Source organism: Nansenia antarctica (genome assembly GCF_963989245.1).
Source record: "Nansenia antarctica genome assembly, chromosome: 3".
In the NCBI taxonomy this organism is placed as follows: domain Eukaryota; kingdom Metazoa; phylum Chordata; class Actinopteri; order Argentiniformes; family Microstomatidae; genus Nansenia; species Nansenia antarctica.
The window spans coordinates 20,565,912-20,593,411 of record NC_137688.1 but is presented as its reverse complement, the minus strand read 5'-3'; the positions used below and the strand labels follow the sequence as shown (position 1 = coordinate 20,593,411).

Here is a 27,500-nt window from a genome sequence, read left to right as displayed (position 1 = left end):
CAGCGAACCAGTCTTCTCAAACTCAAGCTCAAGAGAGGAGGCAATGAGATGCGTGGTCTCCCTCATCCCCTTCAGAGAGACCTGGGTTACATCCTAGGGGGGGGGCGGCGTTCGCCTAGAGGTTAGAGAGGCCGGCTAGCAATCGGAAGTTTGCTGGTTCGATCCCCGCCTCAGGAGGAAGCTTGCATGTGCCCCCCTTGAGCAAGGCACTTTACCCATAATGGCTCCAGGGGCACCGAATATGCCTGACCCTGTGCCTAGACCCTGTGCCTAGGGCAAAAATACCAAATTCCAACAATTGACTGACACGTTGATTGCATGGCAAATAAATAAAGTAAAAGGGAGAGGATGGTTGAGGTGGGGGCCCTAGAAGGGGGACAACCCCATATATCCATCGACTCGGGACGAGGGTGGTATAATTGGCCGCGCGCGTGGAGGCGCTGGAGGTGGAGTTCTCTGTTTTTTTAATATAGGAACTCTTAAACACCTCTGCCCAGTGGCGCCAGGGTATGAAGGCCAGGTGGAGGTGTAAGCCCGCCCCAGTGCCGCCTGGTAAGGTTGGCATGCTTCTGTACTCTGAGAGTCCACCTCCCATCCACAGTTGTTTTTTTAGGTGAACATCGCCTAAACTTGGCTTACCAATTAGACGTAAATCATCCTTGATTGTCGTACTGAACCACAGGATTCTCGTGAAGCCAACCTAATGAATAGTCAAATTCTCAGTGGAACAGTTGACGTTGTAGCAGTACAGTACTACACTACAGTAATATAATAATATAATCACTTTTATTTGTATAGCGCTTTTCCTGCAAACGTTGCAACTCAAAGTGCTCCAATCATTATATAATCATAATTTAATTATTTAGTAATTTAATGGCAATATTAAAACAATGGGTTTTTAGTCTGGACTTGAACATAATTTGCTGAGGTTGCATCCCTAATGTAAACTGGCAGTGCATTCCACAATTTGGGTGCATAAAATGATAATGCAGCCTCACCTAATCTCTTCTTGTGTGTGATACACAGAGAAAAACAGAGAAAACCAGTGTCAGAAGACCTGAGAGCTCTATTGGGCTTATATGCTAGCAAAAGGTCTGAACATATTCTGGTGCTGTGCCAGTGAGAGCTGAGCGAGTGAAGAAGCGAAGTGAAGAGTGGAAAGGATGAAATGGCACTTGCAGCATTCCTTTATCGGGACAGGTATTAGGTATCATCACTGTACCGGGCATGATTGTCTAGGGGTCTTCAGTGAAAGTGTGTATCGCATAGTGAGGGGTCTTACCAAGTCGACAGATGATACCTCACTCTAGGTTTCTAACCTTTCAAACAGCAACACTCCTAGAGACAAGTGCTTTACCTAGAGGGCTAGCCCTTAATCACTCCTGGGGCCAACAGCTCCAGACCTCTAGAGCTAGCTGAGCCATAGAGCTTTGTGACAGGTCTGGGTGATAATCTTGAAGGCTGCTCTCTATGCCTCCTCTCTCCCCCCCCCCCCCCTCTCTCTCTCTTTCTCTCTCTCTCTCTCTCTCCGTCTCTCCCCCCCGCCACCCCAGCCCTCTCGCATCCAGGAGCACAACTTCACAGAGAACATCAAAGCAGTTGTCTGTAGCGTTACCAACATCATATTTAATGCACAAACACACCAGCCAGGATAGAAGATCCTTCACCTTCATTCTGAGGTTCTTCTTCTTCCCATCAGCTTTTCAGTTGAGATGTCAAGATCCATGAAATAGGCAAGCAGTGGTTCACACACTTGCATACAATTGCACACACATACACACACACACACACACACACACACACACACACACACACACACACACACACACTGCAGACAACACCCACTGAGAGAAACCACATGGAATACATCCTTTTTATTTGACGATGTCAAGTATCAGCTGGTATTTCAAATCACATTTTTGCAAGGGCTGTCTAACCTGACATGCTTAAAACACCTGCACTGCAAGGTGCTCCTCTTCCCCTTCCCCAGCCCAGCGCTCCTGGTGACGCGAGGCTCTGAAAGTATGGCGTCTTAAAATAACTAGTGCTGTGCAACAGGATTTTTAGTTTTCATGTCTAGCTTACACTGTCTTCTCAGAGTTGGAAAATAGCCTCTTTTTTTTTTACTTTTGTGTTCCTTGTTCCAATACTGATGTGGTTGAGCTAGCCATAGTCTGCAGACAGAGGTACAGTTGTGGGAGTAAAACTGGATATTGTGTTGAGTTCTCAACACAATATCTCGTGAAATTCTCATACCGTGTGGTCAAAAAACTCTCTCAGTACAGACCATTTTGAAATTCCTCAAAATTTCGAAATGTTGAGATGGAGCCGTCGTGGGCTCTGAGTCAAGGTCGAGCTGTCATGACGACGACATATACGCTAGAGTACATGTCACGCCGAATCTAGACTACATGTCACCCCATTTCCCCCCACCTCTGACAAAGCTGATCGCCGCTGACAGCCGACATGTATTACCAATTTGGTGACACAGAGAATGTCCTGCCACTTATCTTCTCTTCCCTTTGTCATGCCCTGGTCCCAGAGTGACAGGGCTGGGGGGGTCTGACACCGAGGCTGGGGGCCAGGGGGCTGACACCTCAGAGGGAAAGGCCCGGAAACCAAGATTTACGACTGAATGACTTCCTTAGAGAGTAAGTGAGAGAGAAAGAGAGAGAGAGAGGTGGGTGTAGCATACAGCGAGAGAGAGAGAGAGAGAAAGTGAGAAACAGAGAGAGAGAGAGAGAGAGAGACAGAGAGAGAGAGAGGAGAGAGAGACAGAGAGAGAAAGAGAAAGAGAGAGAGAGGTGGGTGTAGCATACAGCGAGAGAGAGAGAGAGAGAGAGAGAGAGAGAGAGAGATAGAGGAGAGAGAGACAGAGAGAGAGAGAGAGGTGGGTGTAGCATACAGCGAGAGAGAGAGAGAGAGAGAGAGAGAAAGTGAGAAACAGAGAGAGAGAGAGAGGAGAGAGAGACAGAGAGAGAAAGAGAAAGAGAGAGAGAGAGGTGGGTGTAGCATACAGCGAGAGAGAGAGAGAGAGAGAGAGAGAGAGAGAGGGAGAGAGAGAAAGCGAGAAACAGAGAGAAAGAGAGAGATAGAGAAAGCGAGAAACAGAGAGAAAGAGAGAGATAGAGGAGAGAGAGACAGAGAGAGAGGAGAGAGGTGGGTGTAGCATACAGCGAGAGAGAGAGAGAGAGAATGCTGCCAGCCCTCCTACTGAACAACCACTGACAAGCGTGTCTCCATCTCCCACCTCAGCCCTGAGTTATACTCTCCCACTGACACTCCAATCACTAGATGGCTACTCTGACGGCTCCGCGAGAGGCTTGACATGGAGCTGTATTTAATATCTGCACGGACTCCCTTTGTGATGTATGTGTGCGTGGGTGTGTCTCCTTCCCCCTCGGCCCCTCCCCCTCCATTTAGTGTGAGTGAACTGGTGACCTATCAGGGATGTGTTGTGTTTTTTCTTACACCCTCTCCCCAAAACCTGCCCTGCTCTGTACAGTGAGTAGTCTAGTAGTGGTGTAACCATGAGTGTATGGATGTGTAAGTGGTGCATGATCTCCTTTAAAATAAGAGTATTTATGACATTGTGCACTGTATGTATGTATGTATGTATGCATGTACAGTATGTATGTATGTATGTATGAGTGTGTGTGTGTGTGTGTGTGTGTGTGTGTGTGTGTGTGTGTGTGTGTGTGTGTGCCTGTGTTGAACACCACTCACTCTTATCCCATGCTGACCATCGTGCACTTGAATCAAACTGCCATTATATTATATTTTTTGTTCATCTTAAGCCAACTGTGTAGGTCAATGAGTTGAATGTCAAATTTGTTTTTCTTTAAACCCATGTTCATATGTTCATGCTATCCAGTGTCTTTACTTGGTCAAATGTACAATAATCCATATCTCTCTGTGTTTTTTTTCCCAGCGTGAGGCTAGCTAGCGATAGCCTACATATTGGAGTTGTGTGAAATGTCACGTGGTGTGTGTTGTGTCGATGATGTCACTGATGATGTGTTTTGCCTTCCAGAGGTAGTGAATCAGGTCTCAGGTCTGTAAAGCAATATATTAGAGAATATATACAGAACCGCTGATGAAGTGCTTATCTGGTGATGGACTGGCGACGTCATTACACTGAGATGGTGTGATGCCGTAGGGAACAAGCCTAGAGAGAGATCTATCCTAAAAAGGCATTTTCAGAGCACAGACGAGTCCAGACAGAACCTCCTTCCCCTCTCATGTCCTCCACTCCACTGGGTGACATCAAACAGATCACACCTGTGCTGTGACACATCCAAAGCCATTCGGATTGAATCAATAAACAGATCAGCACAGGTGGAGGCGCTTGTGTCCCGCACACGCTTTCGTACGCTACGAAATCTTACCATTTGATGGGATGGTGATGGTTGTCATGGACACATGATGTTGAATCAACAAAAGAGGCTAACTGATAACGTTGACATGACTAATCTATTTCTTATTTCTCCCTCCTATTTCCTTCCTTCCTTCCTTCCTTTTCCATTGCTTTTTTCTGTGTATCTGTGGACCCATTTGTTTAAGTGTCTTCGTATGGCTCTCACATTCACAGCGCCGGAAATCAGAAATCATATTTTTCTCATGCTTATTCATCCCCCCCCCCCCCCCCCCCATGCATCGCCCGCTCCTCCTCCTTGTGTAAGATAAGTGTCTGTAGAGAACTACTGTCAGTTATAAATCATTCTGTAGCATAGCCCTCTCAGATACCAGCCAGATAAAGAAACCCATAAATAAAGACATATCATATACAAGTTATTGCTTGGCTCTTTACCATAACAGGGGCCATGAATACATACATACAACCATAGGGCTGAACACCATACAGGCGTAATGGAAAACCTTGTCTGTTACAAAATTCATCAAAGCCCGCTCTGCTTTAGTGTTGAGCATGCAAATGTGCAAGCATGAGCAAGCGAGCGCATGAGCTGGGGCGTTGAGCAGCTCCTCCAGATGCAGATTGCGGCATGCGGGAGGGTTCGTCCGCGATTAGCCCTTCTTGAGGATTTAGAATTTTCAGGCTCCCGGTCTCCATGGCAACCTGAATACAATAAAGCAGTTTGAATCGAAGTCCAGTGACTCTTTCTCTCACTCACTCACTTACTCACTCTCTCTCACTCTCTCTCCCTCGGTATTATCGAGGCTGAGAGAAACAGAGTGAAGGAAGGAAAAAGGGAATGGAGTTAGGGAGATAATGGGAGAGAGAGAGATACAGATACAAAGAGAGGCTAAGAGAATGTATTTTGAGAGACAGAGAGAGAGAGAGAGAGAGAGAGAGAGCTGGAGTGATATCGTACACAGAAAGAGAGGGAATAAGATACAGAGAAAGAGATGGGGGGGGACAAGAGAGAGAGAGAGAGAGAGAGAGAGAGAGAGAGTTTCTTGTCTCCCAGCACTCAATATATCTGGCCAGTAATTCAGAGACTATTTCTCACACAGAAGGCTTTTTCTTTCCCGCCTGGTTTCTGGATGTGGTTTATCTCGCTCGCTAGTGTCACCCAGCTGGGAATCAACCCCTCACTCTGGAATGAAAAAAGTTCAGTCCACTCAAAATATGTATTTTTTTTTGGGGGGGGGGTGGCGGGAGGGGGTAAACAAAGGTAATATACAGTATAGTACTGTATAAAGACACGGGCTTCAAGAGGACAACGTTAGCACGGCATCTTAGCTCCTGCATTCCCCTATCTCAGTGTCAACTGTGATTATCTTCCTACCTGCTTATGAGACGTGTCAGGTTCCTGTCTCTTTAGTGTGTCTAATGGGTCTCTGGGAGTCTATATTTGGAAAATGGCCACAGTCCCCCGGGAGGCACAACAAACACAAATGGAGTTATAATAGCGTAATTCACATGCCGTAAATAACATGTCCGGCTGCATTATCAGCTGAAGAAGGCCAATTACTGTACAGCCAGAAGTGTTGTGTTGTGACTGATTATTTCTCCCCCAACTTGGTGAGTTAGTATTTATTTGTTTCCCATGGGAGTAAATTAGAGTAAAAAAAAAAAAAGAAAAAAAAAGAAGCAGATTATTATCCACTTTTGTTTTATCCACACAGATGTGTTGTCTCTCGACTGTATAGCCCCACAACTGGTATCTGGGAGGTGTCTGTCTGTCTGACTGTCAGTCTGTCTATCTGTCTGTGTGTCTGTCTGTCTGTCTGTCTGTCGGTGTTTGACCCACCCAGCTTTGTGCTTGAGTTTGAGCCCTGTTTTTCAGACTGGCCACAGGATGTTCAATGTGAATGTGTTAATGATGGCCACTCTTGCAGACATACGAGATACCGGAGCCAAACCGGTGATGGTGTACATCCACGGAGGATCCTATATGGAGGGAACGGGGAACATGATCGATGGGAGTGTTCTGGCCAGCTACGGGAACGTCATCGTTATCACGCTCAACTACCGCGTCGGGGTTCTGGGTAAGCAAACGCTCTCCCTCTTATTTCCCTCTTTTTCTTCTCTCTCTCTTTTTCCAAGGGCTTTTTTCTAGGGCACCTTTGTAGGGCAAGATATCTGATATGCATGATGAGGGTGCTGATTGCTATCAACAGTACAGGTAAAGGAGATGCATTTGATGTATTTGCTGCTGTACCTGGATATCCAATGCTGTCTCTACTCTTGTTGATGTTGTTTGTGTATAGAGAGAGATAATTGAGTGTGGCGCATTGAATGTTTTGTGTTTGCTGGGATTGGAATAAATGAAGAAATGATTATAATGAGAGTGGGGGGAAAAAAAGACATGATGAGATGGGCGTGATACCAGAGAGGGTTTAGCTAGACAGGATGAGTGTGATGAGATAGATAGGGTGGGATACAATTAGAAGAGAGAGAGAAGTAGAGAATAAGAGAGTGAGAGGGAGGAAAAGAGAAGAGAGAGCATGAGAGAAGCACAGAGGATTGAAGGGAGAGAGAGAGAGAGCGGTAGCAGGAGAGAGAGGGAGAGCAATAGGAGGTGGCTGAGTGGCTGTTGGTTGGGGATTGACTCACAGCTGAATCTCGTCTCAGAGAGAAAGAGAGAGAGAGAGCTCCATGGAAACGACTGCAGCAAAACAAAATGGAGTTTTGTTAGCACACTATCAAAGCCCTGTACATATTTCCTTTCTCTGATCACTCAGGGACATTTCTGACACAGTCAAATACTGTGCCAGCTCTCCTGTTTAAAATAATAAAAACGCATTTCAGTTATTGTAACTGTGAGCGATGTTTGTATGGTATTGTATAATGATTTTATTTATTTTCTTCGCTCAGAGTTGTGCAAAATGTGTTTCTGTCATTCGACTGTTTGCTCAGACTTGCTGGTTGTTCGCAAATGAGCCCCTAGTGTTTTGGACAAGAGGAGGGATCTGAGGAAGGCTGAGGTTTTTATACTCTGGATAATTGGGACAACTGCAGTGCTCCCGTAAATCACACAGGCGGTATAACATTCATCTTGAGACCATATGTCGATAGAGGAGAGAGAGCTAGTGTATATTTATATTCTGATCAAGATTGTTTTCAGTGAGTGTGTCGGTGTGTTTGTTTTCTTTTGACATTTTTTGGGATGCCGCTCAAGTCGTGGAGTGGTGACACAGTAGAGCTTTCCAAGATTCCTCACGGTGCTGCTTTTGGAGTGAAGATGGAGCGTTAGTGTCTCCCTAATGCTCTGTGAAATGATGATATATGTGACAGGGTCTGGTGAGAAAGTCCTCAAGTAGGGCAAGGTCATTTTTCATTTTTTTCCTCCAGATTATGAAAGTGCAGATTTGTTTCTCAAATTATGTGTCATACATTGAAATAATTTAAGAAGATTTGCTCATTTGAATGTTGGTACAAAATGTTTTGGTCATTTGCACGACTTGAGAATTGCCGACGTGCAGACCTTTTCACAAGACCGGGTCAACTTGTTGTTATGGTACCATCTTTACCATCCTACTTCCATGCACATGCGCGTTCGCACACACACACACACACACACATACAACACACACACACACACACACACACACACACACACATTCACACACACACACACACACACACACGCACATACACACACACACACACACACACACACACACATACACACACACACACACACACACACACACACACATTCACACACACACACACACACACACACATACACACACACACACACACACACACACACACACACATACAAGCATATGTGCATGCGCACACAAACGCGTGCATGTGCACACACACACACATGCACGCACGAACATGCACACAGACACCCATACACACACACACACACACACACAATTTCACAAATGGGCTCCCATAGTGAGAAGACTAACAGCCGTTCTGTAAAACGACCATAGGAAGTGAAGCATGTAGCCGTGGTGATAATGCCTGCTCCTGTACAGTGGTCTGATGGCCTCCCCATGGTCGGACATTAAACTGTTGTTATAGCGACGCTCGTATAAAGCAAATACAACCAGCCGCAAATGAGAGAGAAATCAATGATGGAGCAATTAAAAGTAAGATGACAGAACGGAATCGTAAAAACGACAATAGGGATGGAAAGAAATAAAGCTTTAAAAGTAGATATGTTCACACGTTTGATACCTATGCTTATATTACTATTAAACCTATAACTAGGCCTGGAGAACAAGGTGTGTCACATCATGCAGCCATAATTCAGTCAGGATTACGTTAAATACTAACTGTTAGGAGACATCTTATACTACACTGTACTGTATTGTACTGTTCTGGATAAGGCCCCTCAAGTGGGCATTCTGTAGATCCTTAGCAGTTGCCCTATATATTTCCCAAATTGTATCCACCAAACTGTTAAAAATAATCACTCTATGCCAAGCGTAGTCGAGAGAGAGAGAGAGAGAGAGAGAGAGAGAGAGAGAGAGAGAGAGAGAGAGAGAGAGAGAACACTGATTTCAGCTGTTCTACTCTCAAACCTCAAGGACTGTGGGGCTCCCTTCATTCGGCAGCTGTAAAATAAAATAAAAAAAATAAAATAAAAGTAATTTATATTCAAAGCAGAGTGAACAGTTTCAAGTAAAACGGCAAAATAAATAAATAAATAAAACAATATTAATGGAAAAAAATGAGCGCTCTTTTAATTAGGCTGCTTAAAGGGATGAGGGAATAATTGAGGCTGAGAGAATTAGACAAGATAATGAATATAAAGTGAAAACAGACAAGGCAACCCTAACGATGGTCTCCGCCACTAATACAGGTCCCCCCCTCCCTTCCCTGGGCAATATAAGAATGGCATTAATAATAGAACAAAAAGCCCTGACATATACAGCCGTCTGAATATTCAACCGTGTTAATGGAGATATGGGGTTAATGGGGTTATGGGATATTTATTTCCCTATTTTCTGTCATGAAGAGTGGGAATGGCATAAACAAGCTTCATCAGAGTTGAGGGGTGAAAAGGACAGGTCTTAGGGGGGGGGGGTAGGGGGGATTAAAAATGGAGCACGCTGTAGCTCAACTAGAAAGAGTATAGACAGAAGGAATTGGAGAAACTCTATTTGCGAAAATGAAGTCACAGCCGTTCCTATTCCAATTAAGGAGGTCCACTCAGTGTCTAGGGGCATGATTCTATCATCCTCTTGCCGCTCCTAAGCCAACGACGAAACAGTAATTATTGCTTCAAAGTGTGGACCACGTTTCTCCTGAGGCCCTATTTGGAATATCTCAACCTTTCCCTATTTACATTAGATGAATGAGAATTCATTACAGGTTTAATCTTGAATTAGTAATGCTGCAATAGCAATTAAGTTCTGCTCACATGAACATCCTGAAGAAGAAGATACTGTTAGGATCACATAATGCTGTGCTTAGATGATTCTCTCATTGGGTCAGGGACCTAAAGAGAATAGTGTGTTTACAAAAGGCCAATCTTGTTTGCTCTCTGTGCTCATTGATTGGTGTGCGACCCTCTGTCTGTGTGTATGTGTGTGTGTGTGTGTGTGTGTGTGTGTGTGTGTGTGTGTGTTAACCCTGTGTGTGTACTCTCTGTGTGTGTATGTGAGTGTGTGTGTGTGTGTGTGTGTGTGTGTGTGTGTGTGCGTGCGTGGCGTGCGTGCGTGACTAGGTTGCTATGTCTCTTTAATGATGTGTAATGAGTCCCAATCAGAGGGGAGTATCTTGTATCACTGCTCTTTACAAATATAATTACTCACTGGCTCTCTAGAGCATGTCAATTTCCGGGTCCTATGGGGAGAACTTAATTACTGTTTTCAAATGCATTAAAAATGAACAAAGGCTCCCTCTCTTGCCAAAACCCAAGGTGAGGCTCCTCTTGTCAGCCAACTGATCCGAGAGGAGATGGTCAAGTACAGTACAGTATGTTCTTCCAGGGACATTTCACATCACAACACACGTTGGGTCGATGAGATCCTTGCTAAGTATAGTAAGTACGGAGCCATCATTTGTCGGTAAAAAAGCTACTTGTCAGGTTGATAGCAGCTACACATACTACTATTTGTCTCCCTTACTCTCAGGTAGACCCCATCACTTCAGTAGGGAAAAGAAACAACCTTCAAAATAACCTCAAGCGTATGTACCTGTAGATGTATGATGTCAGAAGTGCTGCACTGTTTCCTAATAAGTCAACAACGTGTTGTGTAGTTAAGGTCACTCTGTATGGAGGCATTATGTTGCTCTCCAATGTTCCCTCTGAATATTACATTTTTTATTGTATGTTATTCTCCAAAGGATTGAAGCCTCAAGCTATTTCTGTCAGCTGCATGGTGTACAGTACAGTATAGCCTGTGTGTGCAGTATGACTGCCAGTAGCAGTTACAGTACGCTGCTCGTGTCCAAGGAGAGCTCAGTCCCCAGCTGCTCTACTGCCCCTCTGACCCAGACTCTGTGGACCGATAGGCTTTAGTGGAGTAGGAAGGCTACAGGAAGTCATCTAGACACTGCCTGGTTGAGTTCATAGTGACTGTATTAATCCTTATATTACTGTCTGGCTAGAGCACTTTCCTGTGTTAGTTCAGTCAGGACAGTTACGTCGTTTTAATGAATGTAATACATTAGGTTTGGCGTAAATTGGATGGATCCGCTCTGATACAGCTCTCCGCTTGAAATTAAACAACATTAAATACAATATTATAAGGCTTATAAAGGCTTTCAAACCCCCTGTAGGTAGGTAAAAACAGAGTGAACTTGCAGGTGGAAGCTAGGGAGGTGTTTGGGACGTCCAAAATGGACTGGCATAACTAGTGACGAAAACACTGTTTAACCATGGTGGAGTGTTGCGTTCTCTGCTCTGAGCCTCGTCCCATGAACATGTGATGTGTGGCTTTCTTTCATACATAGATACAGCTGCCCTTCTCCTTAAAGTGCTCTGACTGAACCTACATTATATATAGAAGAAGAAGAAGAAGAAGAAGAAGTAGAAAAGGAAGAAGAATGAATGAATTCTTAATATATTTTGTTAATATTATATATATACTGTATATAGTCCCATGAACATATCCATATGTATATATATATGGGTTTAATAAATAAATACATATTTCTAATATAATATATAGAATATTTTCTATTCTGTTTCTTTAGGATTGTGTAGACAGGATAAGCCCCTTGAGAAGATTAGATACAGTGTTCCAGAGAGTCCTTAGAAAAATGGTAATAGTTACTTCACGAACAGCAAACACACAACACATGGTTGGATAGGATTGATGGGTAGAATCAATATGACTGCCTTCAGTTTGCTGTAGCTGAACAGTGTTACTGATCAACCCCTCTAATTTGCCATAAACAGCTGTGCCATTAAAGTCTTTTCAAGTTGCACATTTGGTAAACACCAGATTTATGAACAAAATCGTGATCCGAGTATATTTACTACGGGTAAAAGAAAAAAAGTGAAGGTGGAGCGGGTTCTCTCTGTCTCCCATTATCAGGAGGGGAGCGTAGCCAGAGATTTACTTGTTTTCATTGGCATTTGGATGAATTCATCCAAATTAAGCAGAGAACAAAAACATTTATTCATCCTATTAATGTCAGAGAGTGAGGGATTGAAGTAATGGTTTTCATGCTCCAGTCTGCTGCAGCTTGTTGACGGCACCGTGCTACAAATCAGCCAGGATGTTAACTCCTTAGCCTCTCTTGTCTGGCTCATAGCAGAGTACAGTTTATGGAGATGCAAAGACACAAAGCTGGGAACCAGACTTCTCCTCAGTGTTCTCTCCTTAGCTTTCTAAGAGTTGTTTCCTCGTGCCACTCTTAGTGGCAGGTGTCAAGGGTTAGAAGCATTTATGTACAGCCATGAATGTCCTTTCAGTGATGTTTTCATATGAAGTTGTTTGTTTAACTACTATTTAAGCAATATCACACGAGAGGGAGTGCTGTTATACTGAATATCAGCACGGTTGTGATTCGGTCGTAGGTACGAGGCCGCAGGCCTGAACAGCACCTGCCATTCAGTATAACAGCACGACCTCAAGTGTGATATTGCTTTTATACGACAGTTCTACAGCGCAATTTATTAGTTAACAGTAATAAGTGACAACAGATTATGATTTGTTTGTTTATTTAATCATTTATTTTGGCTCCGTCAACAAAAAATAGTTCCGCAACTGGACTGTTGCCTAGTAACCTGAACACAAACATCTGTAGGCTAGCTACTTTGTATTAACAGTCATTTCGGAGTGATACATAAAAGTCCCAGTGCTGTTATACTGTATATCAGTAGCACTCATGGAATGCCTCTTGTCCAATCAAATTACTTGGTCGGAACTAATAGACAACATTTTAAATTAATTAATACACACACAATACCCCACAATGAAAACATTTTAATTTCTGCAAATGTATTAAAATTAAAATACAGAAATACCTCATTTACATAAGCTTACATTAGCTCAAATGTCCTCAACAAGTCATTCAATAAGTTGAATTGAGTCCATCTTAATGCAAGGACAATAGTTCATGTGATTTTTGAATGAATATCTGTGCTTTTATAGGAACTCTGATTTGCATAGGAATACATGACATCAGGTTCAGTCTGTCATTACAAACTAAGCAAATGGAGAGGAACAAAACAGTGCAGGAATGCGACCCTGAGGCCTGGGGAGCTGAAAGGCAGATAGGAAAAAGCACAGTCGATAAGTAATCCTTAATGAAAAATCTCACATCTATAATAATTTGGACCAGTTTGCAGTGGCCTTGCGGTTAGTATCCGCCCTGAGATTGGGAGGTTGGGAGTTTGATACCCGGCCGAGTCATACCAAAGACTATAAAATGGTACTGCTTGGCACTCAGCATTAAGGGTTGGTTTTGGGGGTAAGACCCTGCGACATACCAGTGTCCAGGAGGTGTACTTGTACATCAAGCCGCCTCACGCTACGGAAACAGGAGATAGGCTCCTGCCCCATAGGCTCCTGCCCCCTGCCCCATAGGCTCCTGCCCCCTGCCCCATAGGCTCCTGCCCCCTGCCCCATAGGCTCCTGCCCCCTGCCCCATAGGCTCCTCCCCCTGCCCCATAGGCTCCTGCCCCCTGCCCCATAGGCTCCTGCCCCATAGGCTCCTGCCCCCTGCCCCATAGGCTCCTGCCCCACCATTGATTCTCAAGGCTACTTACTTTACATCCAGAATTGTGTTTGCAACAATGAATTCAAGTGATACAGCAAAGAAAGTGGCTGTAAATGTGTTTATTCGGTTTTACTACAAAGCATTAAGTTTAGTGCAAATCCAGCACATACAATGCAGTTTCCGCACCATCATGTTTGTCAGCGGCAGGGACTGGGGAGTTTGTCAGGATTAACATAACATTTGGAAATGTGCTGAGTTGGTAGTGACATCCTAATCCACACAGTGTGTAATTGATTCCTATGCAAACCAGAGACGATAAAAACAAAAGTGATTAATTCCGAAATCACATGAACTGTTATCCTTGCACTCAGAATTGAACTTGTTGAGTGACACAAGACATTTTGGTATTTGAGCAAATGTTAAGGGTGTCATGGCAAAGGGTCTGCATACTTACAGCTCTGGAAAAATTAAGAGACCACTCGAAATTCTTCTTAAATCAGCATCTCTGCCTGTATGGCAGTCATTCCATTCCAGTGTCTGTTCAATTCCAACACAGGCGCACCTCCTTAGTGAGGTACTGATTAATCACCGGAACTGAATCTTATTTAACAAGGAAAAGTATACAAACCACTGCTGTGGTCATCACTATCCATTTGCAATAGGACCAGCTGAATGGCAAAAACAGAGCTAGTACCGTATTTTCATTTGACAGTGGGGCAGGTAGAACGTTGACGGTGACAACGCTCAGGTGGAGCATGGACAACGGGAAGTTGACACAACACCGATGGAGAGGTGACGCAACGCAGTAGGTGGAGCTTGGGCGTAATGCAACCCCAGTCAAACGTTTGACTGCAGTATCTTCTGTTCTATGCGCCTTATAATACGGTGCGCCCTGTATATGAAAACAGTTTAAAAAATAGGCCATTCATTGAAGGTGCGCCTTATAATCCGGTGCGCCTTATAGTGCGGAAAATACGGTACCTCAAAAGTAATTGGAATCCAAAAAATAACTACTGACCATGCCAAAAGAGTTGAAAACAAGTTTTTAATGACAAAAAGAAGGGTTCAATTCTGGCTTTACCGGCAGAGGGATACAGTGAGTGTTCAGTTGCTTCCATCCTTAAAATGTCAAAGACGTCGGTTCATAACAAGGTCAAGCAGCAGACATTGGGGACAACAAAGCTACAGGCCGGTAGAGGGTGAAAACGACTTTCCACTGACGGGGATGACAGGCAACTTATTCGAGTCACCCGACAACCGTAGGATGACATCATGTGATCTACAATAAGAATGATCTGTGCAACAGTTGTTTTGGGGGATTTCCTTAATGATGGTGAGCATTCTTCGGTTATGTAGAAGTCTTCCTTGGCTTACCAGCCCGTTTGCGATTGCCGAGGTCACTTCCACAGGACTGTAGACCTGCTTTATACCAGAGGAAACCTGTTGCATGTTGTTTTTAGATGAGAACTGAATGATTACAGGACTTTGGTGAGCACAGTATACGGGTGACCCATGTTTGTAAAAGACATCAAAGAGCTTAGCTGACAATCACTTTCATGTGGGTCAAGGGCTTCCGAAGCTGTAGATGAAAAGCGAAAAGCTTCAACAAAGGTGGCTCTTGGAAAGGCTCAGATGGAATTTTGACTCCATGAAGAAAAACATACAACACTCTTCTTTGTATTTCTCTTGGATAACAGCATTGTTGTTTCTCTTGGATGAGAGCTTTGTTGTTGGTCGTTTGACATTCCACTACTGTGAATAACAACGCTTTGAGCCTACTGTTTGTATTATGATGTCCTTACGGATTAACAATGTAAACGATATTGCTTCATGAGTGGGCTGATTATCATTAGACAATTTAATGTCTGTATATACAAAATGTGATATTTCGTTTCTCTATTGGTGTTTTGGTATGTATGTTTGGACACAGGAACCTCTAGACTGCAGGGTGCTTTATAGTGGACTTTACAATTATACCCATATTGAGAGTATGACTAGAGGAATATTCACCATGTGCCGACATGACAGGCCACAATAACTAGAGATGGCATTTCCATTTTCACTTCAGCTAAAACTGATAACACTAATTCTGGGGAGGCACTCCCAATTTCCATGTGTCTTGCGTCCACTATGAATCTTGTCATGTTTTCAAGTGGTCCTTAGCTTTTGAGTGTTTTGATCTAGATGAAGTATCTCACAAACCATTTTAAAAAGAATGGGACTTCATAGTGGGACAAACTAGCAATCTGATGATGAAGCTATTGTTGTAGTTTTATCAAATATGCTGAGAATTGCAGTCTATCTCTACATTCTGGGAAATTGAGCCCTAAGGAAGGCCTTCCCTTCCTGTACGGGATGTGCCAATAGCTTGTGGCGCGGATGATTAGGATTGGTCAAGCAAGAGTAGTGACCTCATCAGGGAGGAAACTTCTGTAAATGTGTGTCCCTCTGACAGGAGGGGGCTTTTTGACTGCTATTTTCTCTCTGCGCTCATATAAGTGCTTTATAAGTTCTACTCAATCTACTATGGATCAATTAAATCCACAACACTATTTTCTCACTTTTTGTTCTGTGGCCCTCCTCCGAGTCACTCCTTGGCCTTCTCCGGTGCATCTGAAGCCATTGTTTAATAGCAGCTCCAATAAACCCTGAACTATGCACTGTTGTGAGGGCTTTGATACTGCTGTTATCTCAAAGGTTAGATTTATATTCTTTTTATCACAATACAATGGCATCATGATCTCTTGTTCTCTTTAGAAGCTCGCCGTAGATGTACAGAATGTACAGTAGGGCCGTGTACAGAAGCTGGCGAAGCGGTTCTGTAGCTCAGTCTGCCATGCAAAATCTCTTTAATCTCAGGAGATGATATAATAGAGATCTTAGAGGTCTTTCATTAACGCAGATAGGGGGAAAGGGCCATGGAAGAAAAGAGCCTTGGATGTAAACAAGTGGCAAAAGCAAAACCAGAGGCTTTCATTAGGGGGAGGGGGGAGAGGGGAGGGGGGAGGGGGGAGGAGGAGGGGTAACAACACTGTCTGGGAATAGGGAATCACGGCGCTGTACTGTAGGTATTGTTTTGTTTTGTGTACCCCACCTAGTTTTCAACCCTACGAACAAAATAAATTAGATGCCAACAGTCTTAATGATTGTACAGACCTGTTTGCAAACTAATGTGTTTTTGTTTGTTGGAGAACACAAAGTCTCCTGGATGCTGCTCTGCACCCTGAGGCGAATATTTGTATTGCCAAAAGTCCTTTAAAACGTAACTCTATTCCCAGCATGTATCAAGCTCCTTGTTTACGGTGTCTAAAAGATCTATCTGCGGTGATTCATTGCCTCTGTGTTTTGTTTTGCTTTTACTTTTCTCTGGGAGGGGAGTTTTGGCTTTCAGATGGCAGCTGGATTGTTTTTCCCAGCTACATTTTGTCCTTGAGGAATCTTTAACTTCAGAGCTGAAATAAACAAGCGCTTCTTTCTCCTGCTCAGGGCGAAAAAACGTACAGGTATATGCTGCCTTATCGAACGGATACCAGAGTATACACCTTCCAGAAGGAGCAAACCGTTTGATGGTTCAGTGAAGGAAAAGAGAAGTATACAGAGGCATTATTCCCCTTGTGCTGCTCACTCCTCCTCTGCTCTGAGTGGGAGGAAGAAGAGAAGGATGGAGGAGGGAGAGAGAGGGAGTGCAGGAGAGAGGGATGGAAGAAGGAGAGAGAGAGAGAGAGGGAGGGTAGGAGAAAGGGATGGAGGAGGAAGAGAGAGAGAGAGAGAGAGAGAGAGAGAGAGAGAGAGAGAGAGAGAGAGAGAGGAGGGTAGGAGAAAGGGATGGAGGAGGAAGAGAGAGAGAGAGAGAGAGGGCAGGAGAGAGGGATGGATGAGGAAGAGAGAGAGAGAGAGAGAGAGGGAGGGTGGCAGGAGAAAGAGGGATGGCAGGGAGAGAAAGACGATTGGCAGGAGAGAGGGATGGAGGAGAGAGAGAGAGGCAGGAGGGCAGGATGGAGAACTGGAGTAGGAAGAGAGAGAGAGGGATGAAGGAGGGGGAGAGAGAGGGCAGGACGGAGTATGGAGTGAGAGAGAGAGAGACAGGGATGGAGGAGGCGGGGAGAGGGAGGGCAGGATTGAGGGATGTAGAAGGGAGGGGGGGGGTGTTTGCCAATCATCAGGTGTGTTTCGGGTCAGGAATGATGTGTGTGAGGAGATATATATTGGCCAGGCAGCCAGAGCTACTCGCTACTTGTCTTGTAGGGACATTAATCATGACTGGGCCATGCACGGCAGCCAAGGTCAGCAGTCTTCATATGTGTGGGAGGCAGGCTGCCTGCTTCCTCTGCCACCGCAGAGCCGACCCGGGTGGGAGGGAGCAGATTGGCTGAAGGGGGTTAAGGTTCCAGGTTGAAGGAGGAGCGGGGGGGGGGGGGGGAACAAGGTGGGAGTGGAGGTCGGGGGGATAATGTTAAGGTGATAGACTCTTAGAGAGGAAGGGGGAGGTGTGTGTTTAGGGTGGGAGGTGGAAGAGGTATGAGGGGATGGGATGGACTGGGAGGGGTAGGTGGGAGGTGGAAGAGGTATGGTGGAGGGGAGGGGATGGGAGGGGTAGGTGGGAGGTGTAAGAGGTACAATATGAGCTGGGGTTAGTTGGGAGGTGTAAGTGGTACAATATGAGTGGGGTGGGGGGGGGGGGGTGGGAGGTGTAAGTGGTACAATATGAGTGGGGTGGGGGGGGGGGGGTAGGTGGGAGGTGTAAGTGGGAAAGTCCACTCATGCTCTCTTTATGACTCGGCAGGAGACGAACATCGAGACACACCAAATGCACTGAGTAGGAGTTCGATTATTCAAATAGAGGGAGAAGAGGGAGAATTAGGCTGGGGGCTTTTGTTGAGCGGAAAGAGAAAGAAGCTAGTCCGGTGTGGTTTTGTCAGATAGACGCAATTATTATTCCTTCATTCGGCATTTAATTATGTAAAATCCACCAAAATGACACTGGCAGGCTGAATGAATGGCCTGGGAATATAATGACAGGACATGATGGGAGGGGGTACGGCTTACTGACTTTCTGTCCTTGCAGGTTTTCACGGCTGGCTGGGAGTTAATTTGCAGAGAGTGAGTAGTAATAAACACCTCATAACCCCAGACAGGGTCCGTCAGGGGCCGGCTTGACTCAAGGTTCCACCCGAACAGGCTTCGCTGCCAGATGCCGTCTTTGTTTTGCGCTGAATACTTGCGGCACACAAACTGAAACATCTCTCTCCTCAGAATCCAGAGCTTCCCAATCCCCTCCTCCCAAGCATGAGCTCCCATGAGCTGCAATCCCCTCCTCCCAAGTGTGCCACTCATTCATCAGGCGTTGGATTTGTGCAGGCCTAAGCATGGCCAAGAGGGATATTTTTTCCACCGTATTACTTACACCCAGTCCATTCCTTTACAATACCATACAAGGGGAGTAGTGATCAAGTGCACACACTCTTCAAGAAGAAGACTAAAGAGAATAGGTTTGTTTTTGATTCGCTGTCCTCCTAAACAGCTGTTTGCGTCCCGTCCCCCCCAATCACCAGTTGGGCTTATTGAGATTACTGGGGGAGAACAGAGGAAGGATTTGAATCCCAGAGGCAAAGGAGTAAGTTCTAGGGATTTATTGTAAATATCACGCGGGATTGAGGGGAGCAACCAGACGCTGCTGAATGCTATTCTTTCTGTGAATAATAGCAGTGAAAATTGTTGATATATCCTGAACGTGTCGTCGGAGCCTCCATGGCTTCAGGTGCAGGCTGACATTCTCTCTGTGGAACTGTCTGTCAAACCGCCGCCATACTCTAGAGCTCTGCGACTATGTTTTTGTGGTGTTATTTTTCAATACCACAGTCACTGCACTCCAATTGTTTGTTTTTTGCCTTCCCCTGTGCGCCACGAACGATATTGATTAAATCCATCACTGTGGTATTGTTCCAAACCAACATCCCAGCTTCCTTCATAATTTAAGGCTTCTTTCTCCCCCGCGCTTTTCCACAGACATTCAAAGGCGGCGTGTGTCGTTACTCGAAATGGGTCATCTTGCTCTCTCTGCAGCGCATGTGGCCTATTAAACGCATCCATGTGCTGTACAGCACTACACACGGCAGGTTTTCTGGGACACGTCTATAGAACAGAGGCTCCGGTCCAAGGAGGAGGATTATGGTTTCTGTTCTTCCGTCGTATTGGCTGCGTGCCCATGTGACTGGTGACCTCATGCCACTTGTCCTTTCCTCTCAGTGGCCACATGCTGGTGTGCTGACCTTTCCCATTAACCCTGCTGTGTGCCTGTCATTTGAAGTCTTTATTATTCAGTGTTCCCATTGGTATGCTTGGAAAAAAACATGGAAGGGTGAGATGCAGACGCATGCAGGCTTCCAATTTCATACGGCTGCTGCTGCTGGTTTTCTGTTCCTCTCTCTGGTACTGTACCTCCAGGCTGAATAGCGTGTGTTCAGAGAGTCTGCTCACCAGGTTTCTTTCATTTGTATTTATCCTTTATTTCTACTGGGGGGGGGGGGGGGGGTCCTTACTGAAACAGAAGAGCCCTGTGAGGTGGTGAGCCTAGTCACGTCGAGGCATGCTGGAGAACATGGAGGGAGATGCTGCAGACCCTGTCTTTTGTTCAGGCAGCTGCTTCTTTGTTCCTCCATGGTGATTGGTGATTGGTGATTAGTGATCGGTTGGTTGGTTGGTTGGGCACGTCCTTTGGTGGGTGTATCCAGAGAGACGGCTCATCTAGTCTTACCAAGTCTTATCTAGTCGAGGATTGATGATGGAAAGGCGAGGATGGAGAGCAGCAAGCAACCCCTAGGTATGAAGCGTATTTATAGGAACGATCACCCCGAACGGTTTCATGTTTAAAAAAAAATATGGAACATGTGTTGCCGTTTTTCTTGTAAACTTCTGTTTATATCCAGCTAAGGGATATTGATTTATGCTCTAGAGAGAGGTCGGCCTTGCTTTCACTTTATTGATTTTATTGGCATTGCTAATCGGGAGTGATTCAAATTAAATTGAGTTTCCATTTAGAAATGCTCTAAAACTTATACGGACTCTACGGATAAACGTGCGCTGGTTGATTGTTGCCTACGTCCTGTAAGTAGGCGATAAGAGCCCTGTACCCTAAAGGACTCACCAGGCACGTGTTTTAAAGAGCAAAAGGCTCAGTATGTAATCAGACAGTCACTCCTCTTCCCACGCTCTCTCCCCCTCCGATATTATTCATGAATGCTTTCTCCCTCTCTCACATCCATTACATCTTTATCACAACTATTTTCATTATCAGCCCAGCTCCGCCACTTGCTTTTCACTCAAACTCATTCTACTGCGTTACTGCCAAGTCAGCAGTATCCCACCGAAAGTAATCCACTGTCTCTCCTGATGGACCCAGATATACCCCCTCATCGTTTGAATACGACTGAAGCAGTCGTCTGCACAGCATACAGGCAGGAGAGAACTGGATGACATGGCGTGTGCATCACACCGCAGCCCTGGTAACTCTGAAATGCACGAAAAAGCCTTGAAGGCACGTCTTATCAAAACACAGCACACGTACCTCAATAATTGCTTTATTTAATGCTGTAGGGGGTAATGAATCGTTTGTCGAGGCGGTTTCTGTATGTTTGTAAAGAAAAAATGAAATGTTTACTTGATACTTGCAGCTAATTAATAGTTTAACTGTGTACACAGCTTGTGCATGTGTTTGTTTGTAGACTTGTCAAGCCCCTAGCTGGCCTGTATGCAGTATAACAAGGGAGGTAGCCAGAGGACACATTACTAATGCTTTGGCCCTGCAGTATTTTTCATCATTAAAAATAGAATGTTGAAATGGCGATTGGATTACAAATAGGGAAATTGCAAATGCCTGTTTTTTTCCCCCCTGTCTGAATCAATTGAACAAACCGGCATGATATTTGATGGTCTGTGAGCTCCAATTATTAGACCAATATTATGGCTGGGGTAAGTCAGGGTACTCCAGTGGAATTCCAATACTGTGGGGAGGCTATTTGTAATGCTGCTAGTCCTTCAGGGGCTGGGGAAGGGCATACAGCTCAATAACTCAATTCTTAACAATTAGCCCCTGACATGTCCCCCAGAAAACAGATAGAGAAGACTCTAGTGGATAATATTTTCAAAGTATAGAGATTAGTGGTTGGCAATCTCAATATCATTGCAACTAAGTATGACAGGCAGGAATTTGACTCTTAGGAACAAACAAAGCTCCCTCTTAATGACCTCCTCATCACCACTACCCCCCTGTACAATTTCCCTACTATTAAAAAATAAATAAATACAAATAATTTTACAAATATAACCGCAAGCGGCAATGGGCCATGTTCCTACAGATATACCATAAATGGGGTGAGATGGGGGGTAGACCACTCAACCTAATATTAGTAGTAGTAGTAGTAGTAGGAACACTAATCATTCCTTCTTCTAGCAAGGTAACTGCTCATAGCATAGCGGCCCCTGGTCATAGCATAGATTACTAATGAATAGATGATTCTCTTACTTAGACAAATGTTTTTGTTGTAAGTCGCTTTGGATAAAGGCGTCTACTAAATGCCAAAAAAGTTAAAAACTTAAATGTAATATCAGGGTTGACAAGTAGGAAATTACCATTTAACCAACACTGAAAGTACAATAGTTATTCTAAACAACGTACAGTAAATATCTCATCACAGCAGCAAAGTCAGGACTAAGTACGCACTGATTAATGGGAAGAATCACTGCATTATTCAGTAGTAGCTAATTATATACAGTACAGACTTGACATACATCTTCTGATCTGCAGTACACTGTAGTAATGAATAATCCAGCGCTGCAGTTAGACCGTCAGCCAGTGTTACATGACGAGGGAGAATTAGTAGTTAGGAAGTTTGGCTCTTTTTGCTGAATTGGTTCTTTTGAACTCGTTCAGTTATAATAATCCGATTTACGATTCATTTCGATGGACCCTCAATTTCCCCAAAAGTTGCATCTGCCAGCAACTGAGTTCATCGATTAATATTGGGGTGGGAGTGGGGTGTAATAACTTTGAGTGCAATAATTGTTTCGATTTAGGAGCACATACACATGCACATTGCCACACTTGAAAATATGTAATATAGCTGAATCATGAATCATTTGAGTTGAAATTAAACGTAAGTAAAAAATAAAAACATACGATTCAACGAATCAATTGTGAAGACGAATCAACTCACTCACAATCACTAAAAAGTTAAATAAAAAAAGATTTGTTTGTTTGCAAACTAACACATCACTAAGAGTTAGAAGGACTGATCTCACCTAGCCGGTCCTATCCTTGCTGTTGGCTCTCCTCCCCCCAGACATCGGCCCAGCAGGCTGCTGTGGTGACCTTGGGCCTGCGCCAACCTTGCTGCATCACAGCGGTCTGATGTTATTAGATTGGCCAGGAAGGAGAAAGGTTGAAACAGCTACAGTAAGGCAGTCTATCGCACCTCCATTTGATCTGCTCTGCACTTTCAGAGGGGGAAAACAAATAGCTGTCTGAGAGCATTTGGCTGCTTTGTGTGTGTGTGTGTGTGTGTGTGTGTGTGTGTGTGTGTGTGTGTGTGTGTGTGAGTGTGTGTGAGTGTGTGTGTGTTTCTGTGTGTGTGTGTGTGTGTGTGTTTCTGTGTGTGTGTGTGTGTGTGTGTGTGTGTGTGTGTGCACGTGTGTGTGCAGGTGCACGTGTACATGCATGTCTGTGTTAGTCATTCAAACATAGGCCCTCCAGTGCTGGAGAGAGGGGGGGGGGGGGGGGGGGGGGCAGTGGGGAGTCACCCGTCCAGCCTGCCCAGGGGAGAGCTCACCTGCCTGGGGGGAAATGAGCAGTGAGTCTGGGAACCTCCTCTGGGTCCAGACAGGCCTTATGCTGTGCTGTGTGTAAAGAGGTCATAGCGTCGTGAGCCGAGCCCCAGGGGCCACTAGAACAATTAGAAAGATGTGTTTCTGGGTCACTGGAGCACAGTTACATCCTTTTGAGAGACATCTTGTGTTACAGTGAGGGGGAAAGAGAGGAATGTCTTTAGCTCTTTAGCTTTCAGCTGCTTGCTGTAGAGGTACCTCCACTTTAAAACAGACCCATACTATGACTGAAAATAGCTTTCAATCTTTCAATCTTCAACCCTTACACGTTTTAATCTCACTCACACAAATTCAATAAAAAACCGTATCAACAACATTCTGCAAACAAGTACGAAGCAGGAGCAGAACATGACAAGTGCAATAACTAACCTACAAGAGAACAAGCCCCCGTTGTAAACACCGTGTCTGCATACAGCTGTACTCCATGTCTGCTGCAGCACGGTCGGTACAGGCACACGGCGTGCAATGAAACGTTACTTTCATTTAATAGGCTTTAGATTGTAAGATCTTAACAAGAATCCGTTGTTTCCCCAGGAAGACTTCCCCCATCCCAATTGTTGTCACCCTGACTAAACTGCCCGTAGGCTATGTACCTCTTACAGAACCATGCTATTAAAGGTGGTTAATCTAGCCATAAACAAGTTAACAACGCTTGACAGGAATCAGAAATGGAGCGTGGGGGGGCCAACAGACAATGAGAGCCTCTCTTACGGTCCATATATCAAGAATGTAATCAGGGATCTAATGGTAGGGTGCTGATATACAGGACCAGCCTTTCTATTGTACAGGCTCACCTTTTGGCGTCTATTGACAACAGCGTGATACATGGCAGCATGTATTGAAATGTACTCAATCAAACCGAAGAGATTCCCTTTCAGTTTTATCAATTTGAATTATGAGATGTATGACCATGGGTTGCACTCACCTTCGACTGTGTGTTGTCACGGGATAGCAACAACAGACACCCATTAACAAGGCGCTGTGTCCTATGAATTGTATTCGGGCTGTTGGCCGAGCAATCCCTCCAATACTAATCGCACACTTTATCATTTAAAATGGCTGTGCCACCGCAGTAATCTAATTTGACAATCCACCCCCTTTGTTTTAAGCATAAATTGTGGCATCAATAGTCGGTACTAGCATGGGTGAAGCCCTGTGTGTGAGACTTTGTTTCTCAGTGTTTGGCAACTAGGCTAAATGTATGCTCTTCCTAGGATACCATTTTTCATGCAGGATTATAAAACGCTGACTGCACGGTTGCACACAGCCTACATTTGCATTTTAATGCATAACCCCATTTGCATGTACTAACAATACCGCTGTGGTCAAAATGATAATGATAATGCCTTAAATTGGGTGAAAATAAATAGTTTAGAAACAAATGGACTGCAGTACTGTGAAGGATGTTGCACCATCCATCTCTGATACATCGCGCTTCGCTACGTCATTTGCTATTTGCTCTCAGTAGAGTTAGCGCTGTTTCTCCAATGCCCATTTTCCTCAGTGTTGGAATAACACTAAATTAGCCCGCATTGTCATGTAGCAGCACTAAGGAGCTTAGAAGGTCCATGCTTACATTCCATATGAGCTGAATGGTCAATGCAGTCATAGATTGCTTTCCTATGTCTGAAGAAATACACACCAGAACTGTTTTTGTCTGAATAAGACCCAAGCACTACTACAGGGATACTGATGATCCCTTTGCCAAAAGACAAAACCCTGGTATCTCCCATCTTTATGGCATCCAACTAAATTAGCCCTGAAATCCCCTATACTAATGTATGTTTGGGTAGTGAGCTGCCTCGTTAGGTTAAATAATGAATTCAAGCGGGGCTAATTATGAAAACCGACCCCAACCGGGACTAATTCTCCTCCTGGTTTAATTAGAGCAGACGCCTGCCACTCAACGCTCTCCTCCACGCCACTCTGTGGGAACACGCGTCAGCCATGGATACCCACGTCAGGAGATAAGGCTCCAAACAGGAGCCCAGACAGATTTCGGCACCCACTAACCCACCCACCCCTCCCCCGAGAGGCACCATTACACCTACACTCTGCTGCTACTGAGAGCAGTGCTACAACACACACAGTCTGGTCATCCACAGTGAAGAGAGAGGAGAGGGAGAAGAGAGGGAGAAGAGAGAGAGAAGAGAGGGAGAAGAGAGAGAGAAGAGAGGGAGAAGAGAGAGAGAAGAGAGGGAGATACGATCAACGCAACGGCTTCATAGTACACTCACAGGCACCATTACACTCTCTCCGCTACCTACTCTTAGTTACGATGCGCAGAAGCAAGTGTGGTTGTTTTTTAAAAGAGAAGAAATATACTGCATCTGATTGACAGAATGGCTCTACTATAGCGCTGTTATTCATTCTGTTGGATTGTGTTAACCGTTTCTCTGGTGCTGCAGCGGAAAAAGAAAAGAGAAATAGATGTGAGCGCCATAATAATAAAGCAGTTATGCAACTGTTATGCAATCTGCTTGCTCCTGATGCTAGCGTCAGGAGCCATGGTTTTAGCCAAGGATTTGTACTGTTGCTTGCCAGACTCCGTCTCAGTAAGATTCAGGGGTCTAGAGAAAGCCACCTGGGGTTTATCCCACCACATCTGTTAGTAGAAGTGGGATCAGCATCTCTAACCCCCTCGTCTCCAGGATAAATGCTTGCCCCCCAAGTAAGAAAACAGATCACGTGAGGAAGACTGTGAGATCGGAGACGAAGGAGCCGCGATCTGAGAGACAGAAACGATAACAGGAGTCGCTGACCAAACAAAAGTGAGGTCAAACTGTTCTGTACTCTGCTGCCTCACCAGACGCACCGCACAGCAATCTGGGTAATGAATGTCTTGACTGAGCGGGCTTGTCCGACACGTATCCATCAAACACACACTCCCCTACTCTAGCCAGGCCCGTCAACCTTCGGGGGGGGGAAGAGAGGAGAGGAGATGAGAAAAGGAGAGGAGATGACATGTACATAGAGGAAAGATGAAAAGATGAAAAGAGAAGGTTCTTCTGATAAAAATTAAAAAAAGGAATGTCTGGCTCTGAGTGTCTCTCGTCTTTTTAGCTGTTGTTCCTTCCTTCTTGGATTCTCTCAGTCTAGTTCCTAAACAGCGGCTAAAGTGTTAGCCTCCTGGTGATTCTTAGAGAACAACTGATCCTGATAATGTGATTGAGATGAATGGTAGGTTTTTGATCATTGTCCCCCCCCACAATGAAATCATGGATCAGTCTCAAGGACAATTTTTACGAAACGTGGGTGCGTCTTGCCAAACAGATAGTCGAGGTGCGAGGTGACGTCAATTAATGTGATGGAGCGGCTAAAGTGATAGGTTGTTGTCATTAACACTTAATCAGCCATGAGAATAAACACATTTTTTATATCTTTGCACTCTATCAAATTTCAGGACCCTCCTTTCATGAATTTTCCTAGATACTGTATGTGCGTTCTACCGCCCAGTATCCTAACATTTTCAAAATCACATCAGGATAAGCTAATATAAAGCTATTTTGCAGTTTTTCTGTGGCCATCTTTTGGCCAAATTGACTGTTTTCAAATAATTCTGTCCAACCGTTGGAAATGAATCAAATATTACTATTATAGCAATATAAGCTCCGATTACTTTTCTACCTCAAATCCAGAAATGCAAAGCTGATAATGAATCAAATAAGCACAACACATTCTGTTAACTTATGTATGCCATATTATGTCTGAACAATTGTCACAACAATTCACACAACTGGTACATAATTCGTGGAAGGCTCTACACTTGTTTATAGTATTTGTAGTATTAGTATTATCTTATGGCTCAGATGAACTGACAGACTTAGATAGTGTAAGTGAGATACCTCTAGGTATCTAGAAACACACTCCCGGAGTGGAGGGAAGAAAGTGAATTAAGTCTGGGGAATTGCACCAAATGAAATGATTGACAACCCTACTAATCTGGAGCACGGCAGGGGGGGCATCTAATAACAGGGAGATGCCCTTGGAAGGCTGAGTCTCCACTAACAGCCTAGTTTCTCAAGTCAGCGGAGAGCAGAGGCAGCGAGGAAGAGGAGCCGTCGCGGGGACT

The 27,500-nt window shown here is 44.6% G+C and overlaps 1 protein-coding gene across 11 annotated transcripts in view; it reads left to right on the top strand.

Annotated features, from left to right (window-relative positions):
* nlgn3a (neuroligin 3a) overlaps nucleotides 1-27,500 on the top strand; it is a gene marked incomplete at both ends in the record, with an annotated part of 107,419 nt that overhangs the window by 12,665 nt on the left and 67,254 nt on the right. For 9 of the 11 annotated variants that reach the window (XM_080525291.1, XM_080525288.1, XM_080525294.1 and 6 more), the window contains one exon: nucleotides 6,304-6,453. In XM_080525291.1, coding sequence (XP_080381417.1) covers nucleotides 6,304-6,453 — 150 coding nt within the window. Of the gene's footprint in view, nucleotides 1-6,219; nucleotides 6,454-27,500 lie in introns of all 11 variants that reach the window. The other 2 variants (XM_080525295.1, XM_080525298.1) reach the window with 2 other exon arrangements.